Below are 12,854 nucleotides of genomic sequence, written 5' to 3' on the forward strand. Positions count from 1 at the left end.
TCATCTTTCCTTACTCTAGTCTTGACCCATAATCAGTTAAATCTGCTTCGTAGCACAAAACTACTACGATGGCACCTCAGCGTTTTACGGACACACCTTGAAATAGGCTGAATCCGCTAAAATGTGATGCCTGAAAAATGCAAGTTTCAAGATATTTGGCTCACCAATGTATAGATTACAAAGAATGGCTTGCCAGAGATCCAAAGGACCATCAATTGGCCAGGTCCAGAGCTGAATATTCTTCAGGTTTATGCAAAACAGAAACATGACAAATAGATTATCAGATTTCTATAATATGGCCAAAAATAAAAGCAAAGAAAAAAGCTTTTTTGCATAGTTGTGACAAATGAAAACTGTAACAGTGTATCTTACAAGGTAACTCAATGCAACCTTGCTCTCACTTGAAATGTGCCCCACATTAAGTCTTTGAATTTGAGAGTATTGGACCTGGAAATCCTTGGAAGGTCTTTGAATTTAAAAGTAACCAAGGTGTGGGAACCCTTCAGTTCAGTTATCTAACTAAATTTTTAAAATCTATTCATTAACTGTACGTACAATAATAAGTGATAATTTAGTTAATAAAATATAATTTAGTTAATCAGTTGCATTTTACATGAATTAGCCTAAATGAGCAATTCAATAAAAATTAAAACTGACATATTTTACATAATCTTCTAAAATCAGAAAAGTTAAAATAGGTTTATCACAGCGGACTTCTTAACGAGATCCCTTTTATTATCCCCTTATTTTCACTGTAATGCTGCAGTCATCTGTAACATAACTATAATAACAATTTAACAGTAATTGCACTGCTCATAAAGGGACATCTTATCTCTGCCAGTCTGCATGTTCAAATGTTGTCATAGGTTACAAGACACACAAAATCCACAGGTTTTTAGAATCATTAATGTTAAGTGTAGCCGTTCAAAATATGTGCACATCCATATGACATTTGAGAGCAGGGACTTGATTCTCAGTGCATAACAATTTCAGTTATAGTCAATTTAAAAATCTTAAAAACAGTACACAGTCTGTGTGACTATTTGTAACTTTGTTGATCCTGTTCCACAGAAGGAAGCTTTTCACACACACACACACACACACACACACACACACACACACACACACACACACGCATATTGGATGCTTTAAAATGCTTTAAAGGCTTTAAATTGTCAAAAAATGGTAAGGTATGTAGATAAGCAGGAGACACACCCTCTTTTGATTATTGAGGTTATTGCTGGTTTGAAGGACAGTTTTATATAGGTACAATGGGCTTATTATTTTTCTTGGCAAGGGAGGAATTCTGCATGGAAAGTATTAAAGAAGGGTGGACAAAGCCTAACCCTAAAAAAAAATATTACAGTTGACCTAATTGATCTTAAAGAACTTTTGAGCCGCCCTGATGAAAGCTTTGTTCAGCTGAATATATATCATGTTTTTTTTTCTTTTTTTCCCACATGTATATGGCTGTATCTTTACTATTTTTTTGTGCAGTGTCCTTTTTGTTTTCATAAAATCCCTCGGCATTTGGACACAACCCCAAATGTAAATTCATTTTCTTAATGCAACACAATTCCTTATTTAGCATTTTGTTTTTGGCCTGTTTATTTTTATTGTTTTTCTCCTTTTACACTAAAATAGATGGTTTTTGTGATTTTTCTAGTTGGCCAGTAACTTAATTAGGAAATCAAATACGGATTTAATTCAGATTGTAGAAGATAATCTGCTTCTCACTGAAGCTTTTTTTGTCCCCGCCATAAGCAGGTGTGGAAAAGGCTTCTTAAACTCAGTGACACATTTTGTTGAAGTTGGTCATTCGGTGTGGGCTCCATGTAGGATTAAAGTTACTGAAGTCATGATACTGCACTTGAACCAGAAAATAGAAAATGATTTAAATAGTCTCATCACATGATCCTCCATCACTAAAGGTCATCTACTGATCATTTCAAGTCATACCATGGTGTATCTTTATTGGTTATTAGGTTATATGTCCGTGTTAATGTGTGGAAATGCATTTTCAGTGCAATCTTTTTGTCTGTTGTGCATATGCAAATAAAAATATCAGAGAAAAAAAAACAATTCATTCTGTGAACAGCCCCTAAGAATATGTTTTGCCTATTAATTTCAGGGATCTAAAAATGGTTTGCATAATTTTTGGCTACATGTGAGCTATTCTCAAATCAGACTGACAGACTGGAATCAGGTATGCTGACCATAATATCTGTCCAGTAATAATAATCATAATTATGTTACAATAATTTTCAAGTGGGCTCTGTTCCACAAAAAATGTATGAATAAAAAAAAGCCATGAAACCCTGTTATGGATAAGTGGATTACATTGTGGAGTACAAAATTACTTCTGATCCCACTTTCAAGGCCAGGGGAGATGTGAAATGTCAGAAGAAAAATAGTGTTTCTTTTTGCTCCTGAAGTGTATCAGAGTTTCTTTTAAAGAGGACTCTCAGACAAATTCGACAGATTGTTGTCCGTCTTCACTTTTGTAATGTCTATTTTCACATCCTTACAGTATGTCTACCTTTCACCATAGTTATTACAACAACTGTTCTATTATTATTAATAATGCTAAAAATAGACAATTATTTTAATCATTGTTCCGTAATATATTTCTGCGTCATGCTCTTGCTTTATTTTTTTTCCTTTGTTCCATTCCAAAAATAACAACACACATTTTAGCAGTGGATTGCATTTTGTATTAATTCAAGTGATTTTATTGTTGGAGAGCTTGTATTTTTATGTGAATTACTGGAATCTGTTTTGTTTTGGTTAATTTGTGTTGTGCTCGGCTTGAATATTTTTATGCAAAATTTCCTGCCATTTTGTGACGCTTTGTCACGTCATCCTTGGTATAAACAGGCAGTAGGAATCCACTCTAGTTTTCATGCTTTGTTCCCACTTGAATGTCAGCTTGTCACTTTGTGTTCATTTAGTTATTGTGACCAGATTTATTTGTGGTTACCCTCATCCACTCGCTCTTCCTATGGGAATAAACTCAGAGAACGCTGGAAAACATTGATGCATCTGTTTCTCATTTGTCGGTGTGTATTTGTTCCAGTTAAAATATGACAGGACCCCTTCTAAATAGTGTTTTTTTTTAATATGGTTGTTGTGGGCAGGTCATGCTCTCAGGTGCTAGAATGAGTATGACCAAACTTTACTTCACGTGCCCCGTGTCATCTCTTTCCTGATGATACAGCAATGTGTGAATTATTCACATTGACTCGGCGCGTCGTGAGCACCCTGGTGTGTTGACACTTCCCAGACAGGATCAAACAAGCGCAGAAAAATGAGGACATCACCACACCGCTATCACAACTGCACGCCCCAAGTGCAAAACTAATGACTTTCTTCTGGCAATATATGATACGCATTGATGACAAGTCCTCTTTATAAATGCATCATTCTGTGTAATAAATGCCGTCTGCTGTTTTGCCTCCCCAGAGCTGGGTGGCTCCATCAGGGGCAAGATGGCTGGTGAAGTGTGGGAACATAATACCTTAATGGGATTTAATATTTTTATGTTTTAATGTGCCTTTAATGCCTTGTTAGCTTTGGAGTCATTGTGAAAACACTCCTGCAAACATTACATTTGTTTGAAATGGAAAAATATAGTTTATATAGTTAATAGGATACAGCACGCTACGCAACATACCTGTTTAAAAAAACGCTACCTTTATATTTTTGCATTGCATAATTATATGTAATTCATATTTGCTCAGTATACATGTCTGATGGATATTTTATAGATATTTCGATAGTATGCAAAATGCTGTTCAGAACTTATCCGTCTTCACAGTTCATCAATTACCAATCTTAGTGACACATCTCAGTTTGATCTATAATGTGTGTGCATCAGTGAGGGTCTACTTTTATAAACAAAGCTTAAAGCATCTGCCCAGCAGCCTCTTTCCATTCGTGCAAGAACACCTGCTATCTACTTGAATGAGGAAAAAACAAAAACCTGTTAACAGTGGCATCATAAAATGAGCTTTAGTGCCTCAAATCAGACTGTAATTGCATTTGTAGAGTGTAGACCGGTCAAGTTGATTCCAGAAGAGGCAACCAGACAAGTAAAAAATAATAATAATTCAGTGGCTTTGCAAATATCACCTTAATAAAATCTCTAAATGACATTTAAGTAGTTAAACATATTTTGTCTAAAATATGCATCTGTTATGTAGGTAGATGCATGTGTGCCATTATGATAGTCTAGCTAGTTATATTAGCACATGTATAGGTGCCTGTATGTGCACTATTGCTAAATAATCAGTTAACTGCTAAATAACTAAATTAAGTTAACTAAATAATAGTTAACTGCTATGTTTAATGGTTTTCAATCAAATTAATTATTACTTAAATAAATAAATAAATATATAGCTTATTCAGACATATGATATATCATATAGCTTATTCAGATATATGAAATACCTTTTTATCTGTCATGGTACCAAGTCAGATCTACTTAAATGTTTTAATTACATCAATTCATACTCAATAAATACTCAATTCATTGATTTCACAGATTCCAGACAGAATATTTGAGTGTTAAGATAAGTGTTCAGATATTTCACCAAAATAATTATTACAGTTTTTAGAGTGCTCTCTGTCTCTCTTTCATACAGTTATACCTAATCATTGTGGTTCGACAGCTTTTTCCCTGATTCCAGTCATCAGTGAACCTGGGTCACAGTTTGTGTGTGTTGAGAAAAAGTGGAGAAGCGTGTGCCGCTACATGTTTTCGCCGTAGACCACAACTCATGGCTCAGTATCAAGCAGCTGTTGATTGTCCTCTGTGAGTCACACACTGCTGCCATTTCCAGGCACTGCTCCCTTTTCAAACTGCTTGTGTGTTTTGGAGAGTGGGTGTACACTTTTCCTCTATATGTTTTCTGTTTTCATGTAACTGCCTGTAGCTACCTGAATTCATTTCACTCTCAGTTTAACTCACAGAAGCCATCTTCAGTTCTCTGCTTTGTTCCGTATTCAAAAGATTCAGTTAAGGTGATTTTCAATTTGTACTCCGATACGATGGCAATGGAAACATATTTTGCTTTCCGGCTCTACCTGAAGAAATTTAAAAGAACAGAAAAAGGTGCGGGATAACAAGAAGCTTGCTTTAGATTATGAAGTTCCAGTATTCAAATAGAACCTCTAGAAACATCAGCTGTCATTCTGTGTTAGTCTTTTAGCCAGCCATGCTTTTCATATCCCAGTGACAGAGGCTGTGCTGTGTTATATATGTTTTACGAGCTATACTAGGTACAGCTCACAGTGAAACTATATCCTTTGTATAGTGTGGCCTTCAGTGACTGTGTTGCTTTTGAACACTAAATATATAATTAAAAAAAATATGTACAGTTTTTTTTCTATTTAGTAAATTAATTTAATGCCATCAGTCAGGAGTTACCAAGATCCTGCTCTCTGGTGTGTCACATCATGACTGTTATCTCTGTTCGCATTTAATAGTCAGCATCTGGTATACATGTTAGCAACGAAACACACTGACTTGTGATTTATGGGTTCAACAATTGGAGAGTTATTTTCTATATTTCTATTATCAAGGGATAGTCAGACAACTTTGAGATATCACATATGTGTGTGTGTATGACTAATATCATATATTTTTAGGGTTTTTGAGGTTTTTATTCATGCAGCTTGTTAAATGAGTATTGTGCTACTGGTCTAAGTGAGCAAACTTACAATGCTCACCAGGAAGACGGAAAATTTAAGATTCTCTGGATGGAAATGTATGATTTCATTTTAGTTGTCCCCAGTAATTAATTGTGAAACTCACAATTATCATGAGTATTTAGTCAACCCTCTGAATAAAAAGATATCTTCTTTATCATATCCTTTGATCACATGGATCATCCGATCAATGGTAGCAGCTTTCTGGACACTGCCTTAGCCACCGCACCTATTTTAAATAGTATTTGGCTCAAGCACACACACACCCCTGAGATACAGACACTATGGCCCAGCTGTGTTCTCCACCTTGGAGGGTGTGCCTATATTGTTAATATGTTCCACAATCCTCCTCCTTTATCCAGCAAAAAAACCCTCCCCACCTATTTATGTAACACCCAACCTCTTAAAATTTCTTAAGTTAATCAGTGATTGGCTCTTTTTAGCTTGCCTTACCTTTTTAGAATATTTTATCATCTGAAATTTGCTGTGACTTTGCCAGCTTGACATTAATTACAATTGCAGGACATTTGTTGCAGAACAAAGTGTTTGACTAAGCCAAACACTTCCACCGTAACATTAATTCCACCCATTCAAGCATCACTTCAGTGGGCATGACATCTAACCCGAAAATTATCTTTCTAAAATCTTATCAATAACAGTAATTTAATACATGTTAAAGTTATGAATGTAGGCAGTTACAACAGTCAACAATAATCACAAATAACAATATATTAAATTAACATATATTTAAAAACAGTGGGCTATATTGAGGTTCTCTCACTGGTGAATATATATCAAGGGAGAATTAGTTAGCAACTACGTCATGGACAGCAGTCCTCTTCAGATGTTTCATATAGGTTTCATATGGTCCATATTGATACATATTACCATTTAGTAATCCAATCTGTAAAAGTGATTTGAAATATGTGCATTGTGAAAAGCAAATACATAAACCTGACTTGACTTGACATGTGGTCTTAAATATAGTTATGAATTGCCACTACATGAATCTTGGAAGGTGAAGTTGAATGCTGTGGTTAAAAAAAAAAAAAAAAAAACTTTTCCACTTCACAAGAACTTTTCCACTTCACAAGGTTTATTATAGTGGAAAAATGTTCTGTAGATTATTAAAATGTTCTTTAAGGAAAATAGGTCTTTTAAGGACTGTTCGCTGAAAGAGTTCTTTGGGGAACCCAAAATGTTTTGTTTTGTTTTTCTGTGGCATCACTGCAAAAAACCCCTGTTGAAACCTTTATTTTAAAAAGGTTTGGGAAAGCACCTGTTCTTCAAGGTCATGGTTGTAGCTGACCACTCACGTCTCTGTGCTTTCCCCATATGAGATGGCACTGAAAACATTGAGCAGTTCAGTCCTGTCTGTTTCTATGGTGGGGCCAAACAAATCAACTTCACCTCAAGTTTTGGTTTTAGACAGCTTTTGGCTTGGAGACAGCTGTCACATCTCCACGATGTCACATCGCGCACTATGGCAAGCACCCGAGGGGAGGTCATAAAAGAAAACAGAGCGGGCGCCCACGTGAGGGTCTTACCCGGGGCACCCTTGAGCCCCGTGCCCTACCCCCAACTCCTTGACACTGACTCACTGGTTTATGCAGGAGGTAGGGAGTGCACAATACTCCCTCTCTCACTGTCCTGGAGGAACGGTCACTCAAAACACTCATTAGTCATCACTGTTGTCTTCATTAGTTCTTTACCAAGAACCTTTAAGAGCATGTTTTAATGATGCACCTTTATTCTTATTTAAGTAGCATTTTGCCCAAAGCACAGACATACACAAATTAAAATGCTCGCTATATGTAGATTAATAAGTGTTCTTTTAACCTACTAGATTCATTGTAGAAATGGAACATTTCTAAAAGACTATAGTCACCGTTATATTTATAAGTCATAATTATAAGTAGCAATGCATGTAAAACTGTCTTTAATATAGTATTTTTAATATTAATGTTAAAATATGGAAATGTATTAGACATTTAAGACGTCTATTGATCGTCTGTACATTTTAGCAAGTAAAATGTCTTTATACTTGTAAAAATGTCCACCATGGTACACATGTCCTTTTGCTGTTAAAATCTTTACTGATTTACTAAACACTTGCTGGACTGAAGCAACTTTGTTTACTTGATTATCCATACATAATTTTCAAACAAATGTTAAAATGTCAGATATTATCATGTTTTTGCTGACATGCCTATGACAACAGCTCTTAACTGCTGTAAAAATCACTTCATTGCAAAGCCTTTCATTATTACTTTATTAAACTCGAGAAATGTTCATCTTGTCATTGTAGAATATTTGTAGAGTGTTTGGTCCCATGCAAATACAAGTTACACTAAAAAAAAAAAAATCTTCTCAATCTTCTGTTTCTTATGCCAGCCCTAACCTAACAATCCCACAAATGCCCATCAGCAAGAATGAATTATGTCTCTGGGAATGTAAGGGTCATACTATAGTGCTGTACTGATGTAAGCTGATTAAATCAAGCAACACCTTGGGATGTAGATGTCCCCCCTCCAGCCCAGGTCCATGTCGTATGATGGCGGCTGATGAAGAGTAAGAAGAGACAGACGACAAGGGTAGCCATCAGCTTTGCGCTTGACATTTTGTTCCTCCTGCGTTCGTACAGATTCACACGTTTGCCCTCAGAGCTTCATCAAATAGATGCTTTTCAACAGCAGCCTCATAATTCTGCTGACTGAATTATGAACCCTTTTTTTCACTGAAAATGAGGTTTTCTGGCCCCAGAAGGTCTGTACAGCTTGTAAAACATTTCGAACCAATTTTCAAATCTATCTTAAGCAATCAACTCAAACTTTCTTGATGAATTTGTGAGTCATGGGTGATCTTAAATGATGTGAAGCTTATCTGTTAGGATCTTTGTGTTATCAGCCCTTGAGGCTACATTCATTTCAAAGGTCTCCGAAATTAACTGAACCAATATTTTCAATTCACAGTAGTGCTTACAAAATACAATGAAACATACAGTATACTGGTATACTCTCTAGTGTAAGATCATGCAATGTAAAGGCCCTGAAATACTTCAGTTAAAGAACAAAGTGGTGTGACGTCATTCCAAACAAAATCAGGCCAAAATGAAGTTTGGTTTGGAGTTTGTTTTGGAAGTTCTAAACAGTTCGCCAAAGCGAAATTTCCAAAAAAGGCTGGTAAACACCTGAACATGATCTGTTCTCTGAGGCTCTGCCTTCTTTGACATGGAAATGTTCTCTAGTTCATTCTTTCAGTCCGGTATTTATGTATTAATATTTACATATTAATCTAAATGCTGCTCCAGGCATAGGTGGCATAGGTATGTTCGCTAATATATGACATTAATGTATTTTGAACAGTTGAAACGCTTCTTTTTACTCCTCATTTTAACTCTGTACTTTTTACTTTCAAGTGAAAAACAACAAATAAATGTCTTATGTGTATATTGGGACCTTAAGAAATGAATAGATAAGATACTGGCAGAAAATTGAACACAACCCTAAAACACAACAGAATGAAATGTGTAATCCAAAATATGGATAAAATACATGTTTTAAAAAAAAAAAATTATATAGAATCAATAACTAAAACTAAACAAATTCAGCAATTACTCTTTACTTAGAAGACATGTTAGTGTTCTTTGGAGATATAATGTTCCAACAAGCCTACTTGAACAATTACCAAAGAAGAATGTCAAAATTATTCAGCAAAATAAGATTTTCTTATCGAAGTGATAAAATGTTGTTTTGCAACAAAAGCTGTGAAAAGAGTGATACTTTATCTCACAGAGTATGACATAGCCTGAAGAAGTGACATGCATGGTTGTTGTCACCACTAGAATTACTAGAATTTTAGATCCAAAAGCATCCAAAATGTTCTGGTGTTGCTAGAGGAGGAGTACAGTGAGAAATGCCTGGTACCCACAGTGATGTTCAGTGATAGTAAAGCTCTTCTATAGGGATGTATGAGTGCTGAAGGTGTGAGGAAGTTGTGCTTTATCAATGCTGTCATGAATTCACACACCACTGTGTGAAGTAATACAAAAAAAAAACTGAAATTGCAGATGCTACCCTCCCCTCATTCCCTGATTATTGGGCATTTTTTCAGCATGACAATGAAGATAGTCATTCTCCCAAGGTGAAAATTCTTCAGTGGACATGTATTTCACTCAGTCTTAACATTCTTGAGCAGCTGTAGGGGATTCTGTAGAGACGAGCTGAGCAGAACTCCCCATTAAAGACTAGGGCATTAAAGGAGGTCGTCTTCCAGGATTGTACACTAAGTGCCAAGAAGAGTCATAGCAGTATACTTAAAATTCTGGAGGACATACTAAGTACTAGAATATTATACATTTGATGAATTACATCTAGGGTGTACTTATTTCTGCAATCCTTCATTTAAACAAAATTGGCTGATTTACTTATTTTACAAAAGATAATGGCATATATTTTTTATTGAGTGAATGTTTAATACATTTCAATTTTGCCATCTTTCCATGAATTATTTTAGTAATCATTAAGAAAATACCTCTTTTTATATTTATTCAGAGGGGGTGTACTCATTTATGCTGTGCACTGTATATATATAACATAATATAATTTACATTTTAGTTCATTACAAACCCAGCTAAATCTGGTGGAAATTTCCAGTGGAGATGTATTTTCAAGAGCTGTTTAGAGTTTGGCGCCGTTTAAACCAGTTAAACACACTACTTTTAGTAATTTCACCCTAGTAGTGTTCTTCAACAACGAAAGCATCCTTGTGTAGCATCGTAGCGAATCATGTCAGTGGTGTTCATAATGCAAACTGTTGTATGCTGTAAGACATAGTTACCAACAACAGAGCCAAAAACAAAAAAACTTGAGTCTTAGAGTGTGTTAGACTTAATTGTGATGTATTTTGTGTAGCTCTAATGCAGAACAGAAATCTTTTGACACATCTAATTTGACTAACCAGAGCAATACAACATTTTAAGAGATGAGAGAACCATTTTGATATAACATCAGATAGACTTTCGAGCCATAGCTGAATATGTCCCATTCACATTTATCAAGGCTGAGCTCGCTCTTTCTCCCCAGACCTCAATGTGCCTCACCAAGTTATGCGTTAGCTTATCCCGCACATGTCCCCTCTAACTGGTAACGTCAAATATCCAACACACACGGCTCACTCTAATGGGAGCAGAGGTTACACGGCAGGCAGCAATTATCACAAATGGATGAGTTCAAACCGACTGAAAGACATTTGATTAAAGCCCTCTGTTACCGACATGGTGCTAATGACGTACATCAGGGCCTAGCTGTAGGAAAACTGGGCTCAGACAGCACAGGAACAGAAAGTATCATCTAGAGTCCCTGCGGAACCTTTTGATGTGATAAGCTGAAGACTGGCAGATGTGGCTGTAGCTGGAGCTAAAGCTAATGCAGCCTGAATTCTGCTTGTAGTCTTTTCCTGCCAAAATTGCACACCACCTTTAGATGAGAGGTTGCTCAGCACCAGCTGGGCTGGTATGTCTGTTAGCTAAAGGCCTTCAATGTTTCCCAGTGCACTGATTTGCCTCAAGACTTTATCCTTAGTAGTGTGTTCATGCATTGTAAGATAGAACCCAAAATTAAGAGAGAAAAAACATATCCCCACTTGCTCTTGTCTTTCTAAGCATATGATTACTTGACAATTCATGTTATGTATTATTACGTGGGCAGTGCTAATGCGAATATCAAAACGTGTCACAGCAATCTTCAGGACTTTTATTTGTTCTAAGCTTTGATACATGTGCAATACCGCATGTGAATGATGTTTCATCGGATAATTTGTCCACAATCAAACATTCGCCACCCACCAGTTAACCACTAAGCTAAAGGATAGTCAGTATAATTCCTGTTTTATGAAACAAAAACATATGAGACATACAGTGTTTACATTTATTTCACCTATAATTCATTAATTCATCTTTAAAAAAGTGGCTTCTGATGTTTGGATGTCTGTTCATCAGCCAAGCAGACTCAGTTGTTGCCCAGTGCTGATAATCTCAAAATGGCAAATACAAACCAATTAATAGGTTTAGCATTACTCTTTTTTTTTTTGTAAAGTCTTGCCAACCACATATTTGATTGTCTGTAGAGTCTATAATATAATATTTTTTAAATATATATTTTCCTTTGTACTTCTTTCAGGACACAGCACTGGATCCAGGAGAAGATGTGGCGCTTCTGTCTGTTAGTTTTGAAGATGCTGAAGCAGCACAGGTCTTTCCAAAACTATACCTGTCTCCCAGCATTGAGCAGTGAGTGACTTCTCCCTATTCCATTCAAGTGAAAAGTAATTTTCTTAGGTCATACAGAATTGTGATGTTAAAGAACCACGGGAGACTGGAGCAGGTTATGTTAAAGGGCTAGTCCCTTTTTTAATTGCATTTTTGATTGCCAGTAAAAACATGAAATGCTCCTAACTATTTCTATTCAATAGCCGGTTCTATTTCAGGGGTGGACATTGTCATTCTAACATTTTATTTGCCTAAAAAGTTTAGCCCGTTTTCACAGATAGAGAAAGACTGTAAATCCTTGTATCTGCTAATAATGGAGCGTTATTAATACACAGCTGTGTGAAAATTGCTTTCCGGATCTTTTTGCTGTTATTTAAAAGATTCAAGCAAACGACTCATGACACACCTTATCCAACCACCAACTTGAGTAAATGAACTAAAGACAGCACTTCCTCTTCTGCTGTTTACTTCCTGAAATACTGGAGGAATTGAGAATTAGTCAGTAAAAAAGATGTTCTGTTTACGCAAGGATGAGAGCCGTTATAAGTGTTCAGTTATTGATGTGACTTGCAGAACATTTATATTGACATTACTGACTCTGTTCTCAGTTAGCGTACAAAACAAAATTCTTCCCACCTGTTCAATAATTGTGCAATACAACCTGGAATTAATTTGATCTAGAGCCCAATAAAAGAGCAGTGGAACATATTCATAAATAGTGGTACTCATCCACTCCTGCTTTTTTTTTATTTCTTGTGACCTTGCTTCAACTGTTTAGGGATTTACAGATGATCTACATATTGTCAATACAAGACAGAGATTTATTTCTTTCATTCTCTGTCCCTGCTCGAAGAGATCACAACAGTGAACAACCACT

The 12,854-nt window shown here is 35.9% G+C and overlaps 1 protein-coding gene across 1 annotated transcript in view; it reads left to right on the forward strand.

Moving 5' to 3' along the window:
* The window catches only part of babam2 (BRISC and BRCA1 A complex member 2), an 82,026-nt gene that overhangs the window by 53,416 nt on the left and 15,756 nt on the right, over positions 1 to 12,854 (forward strand). The window contains exon 7 of the mRNA XM_051133311.1: positions 11,889 to 11,998. Within this exon, the coding sequence (XP_050989268.1) occupies positions 11,889 to 11,998 (110 nt within the window). The remainder of the gene's footprint in view (positions 1 to 11,888; positions 11,999 to 12,854) is intronic.

The sequence above is a fragment of the Labeo rohita genome, chromosome 17 (assembly GCF_022985175.1).
Source record: "Labeo rohita strain BAU-BD-2019 chromosome 17, IGBB_LRoh.1.0, whole genome shotgun sequence".
Classification (NCBI taxonomy): Eukaryota; Metazoa; Chordata; class Actinopteri; order Cypriniformes; family Cyprinidae; genus Labeo; species Labeo rohita.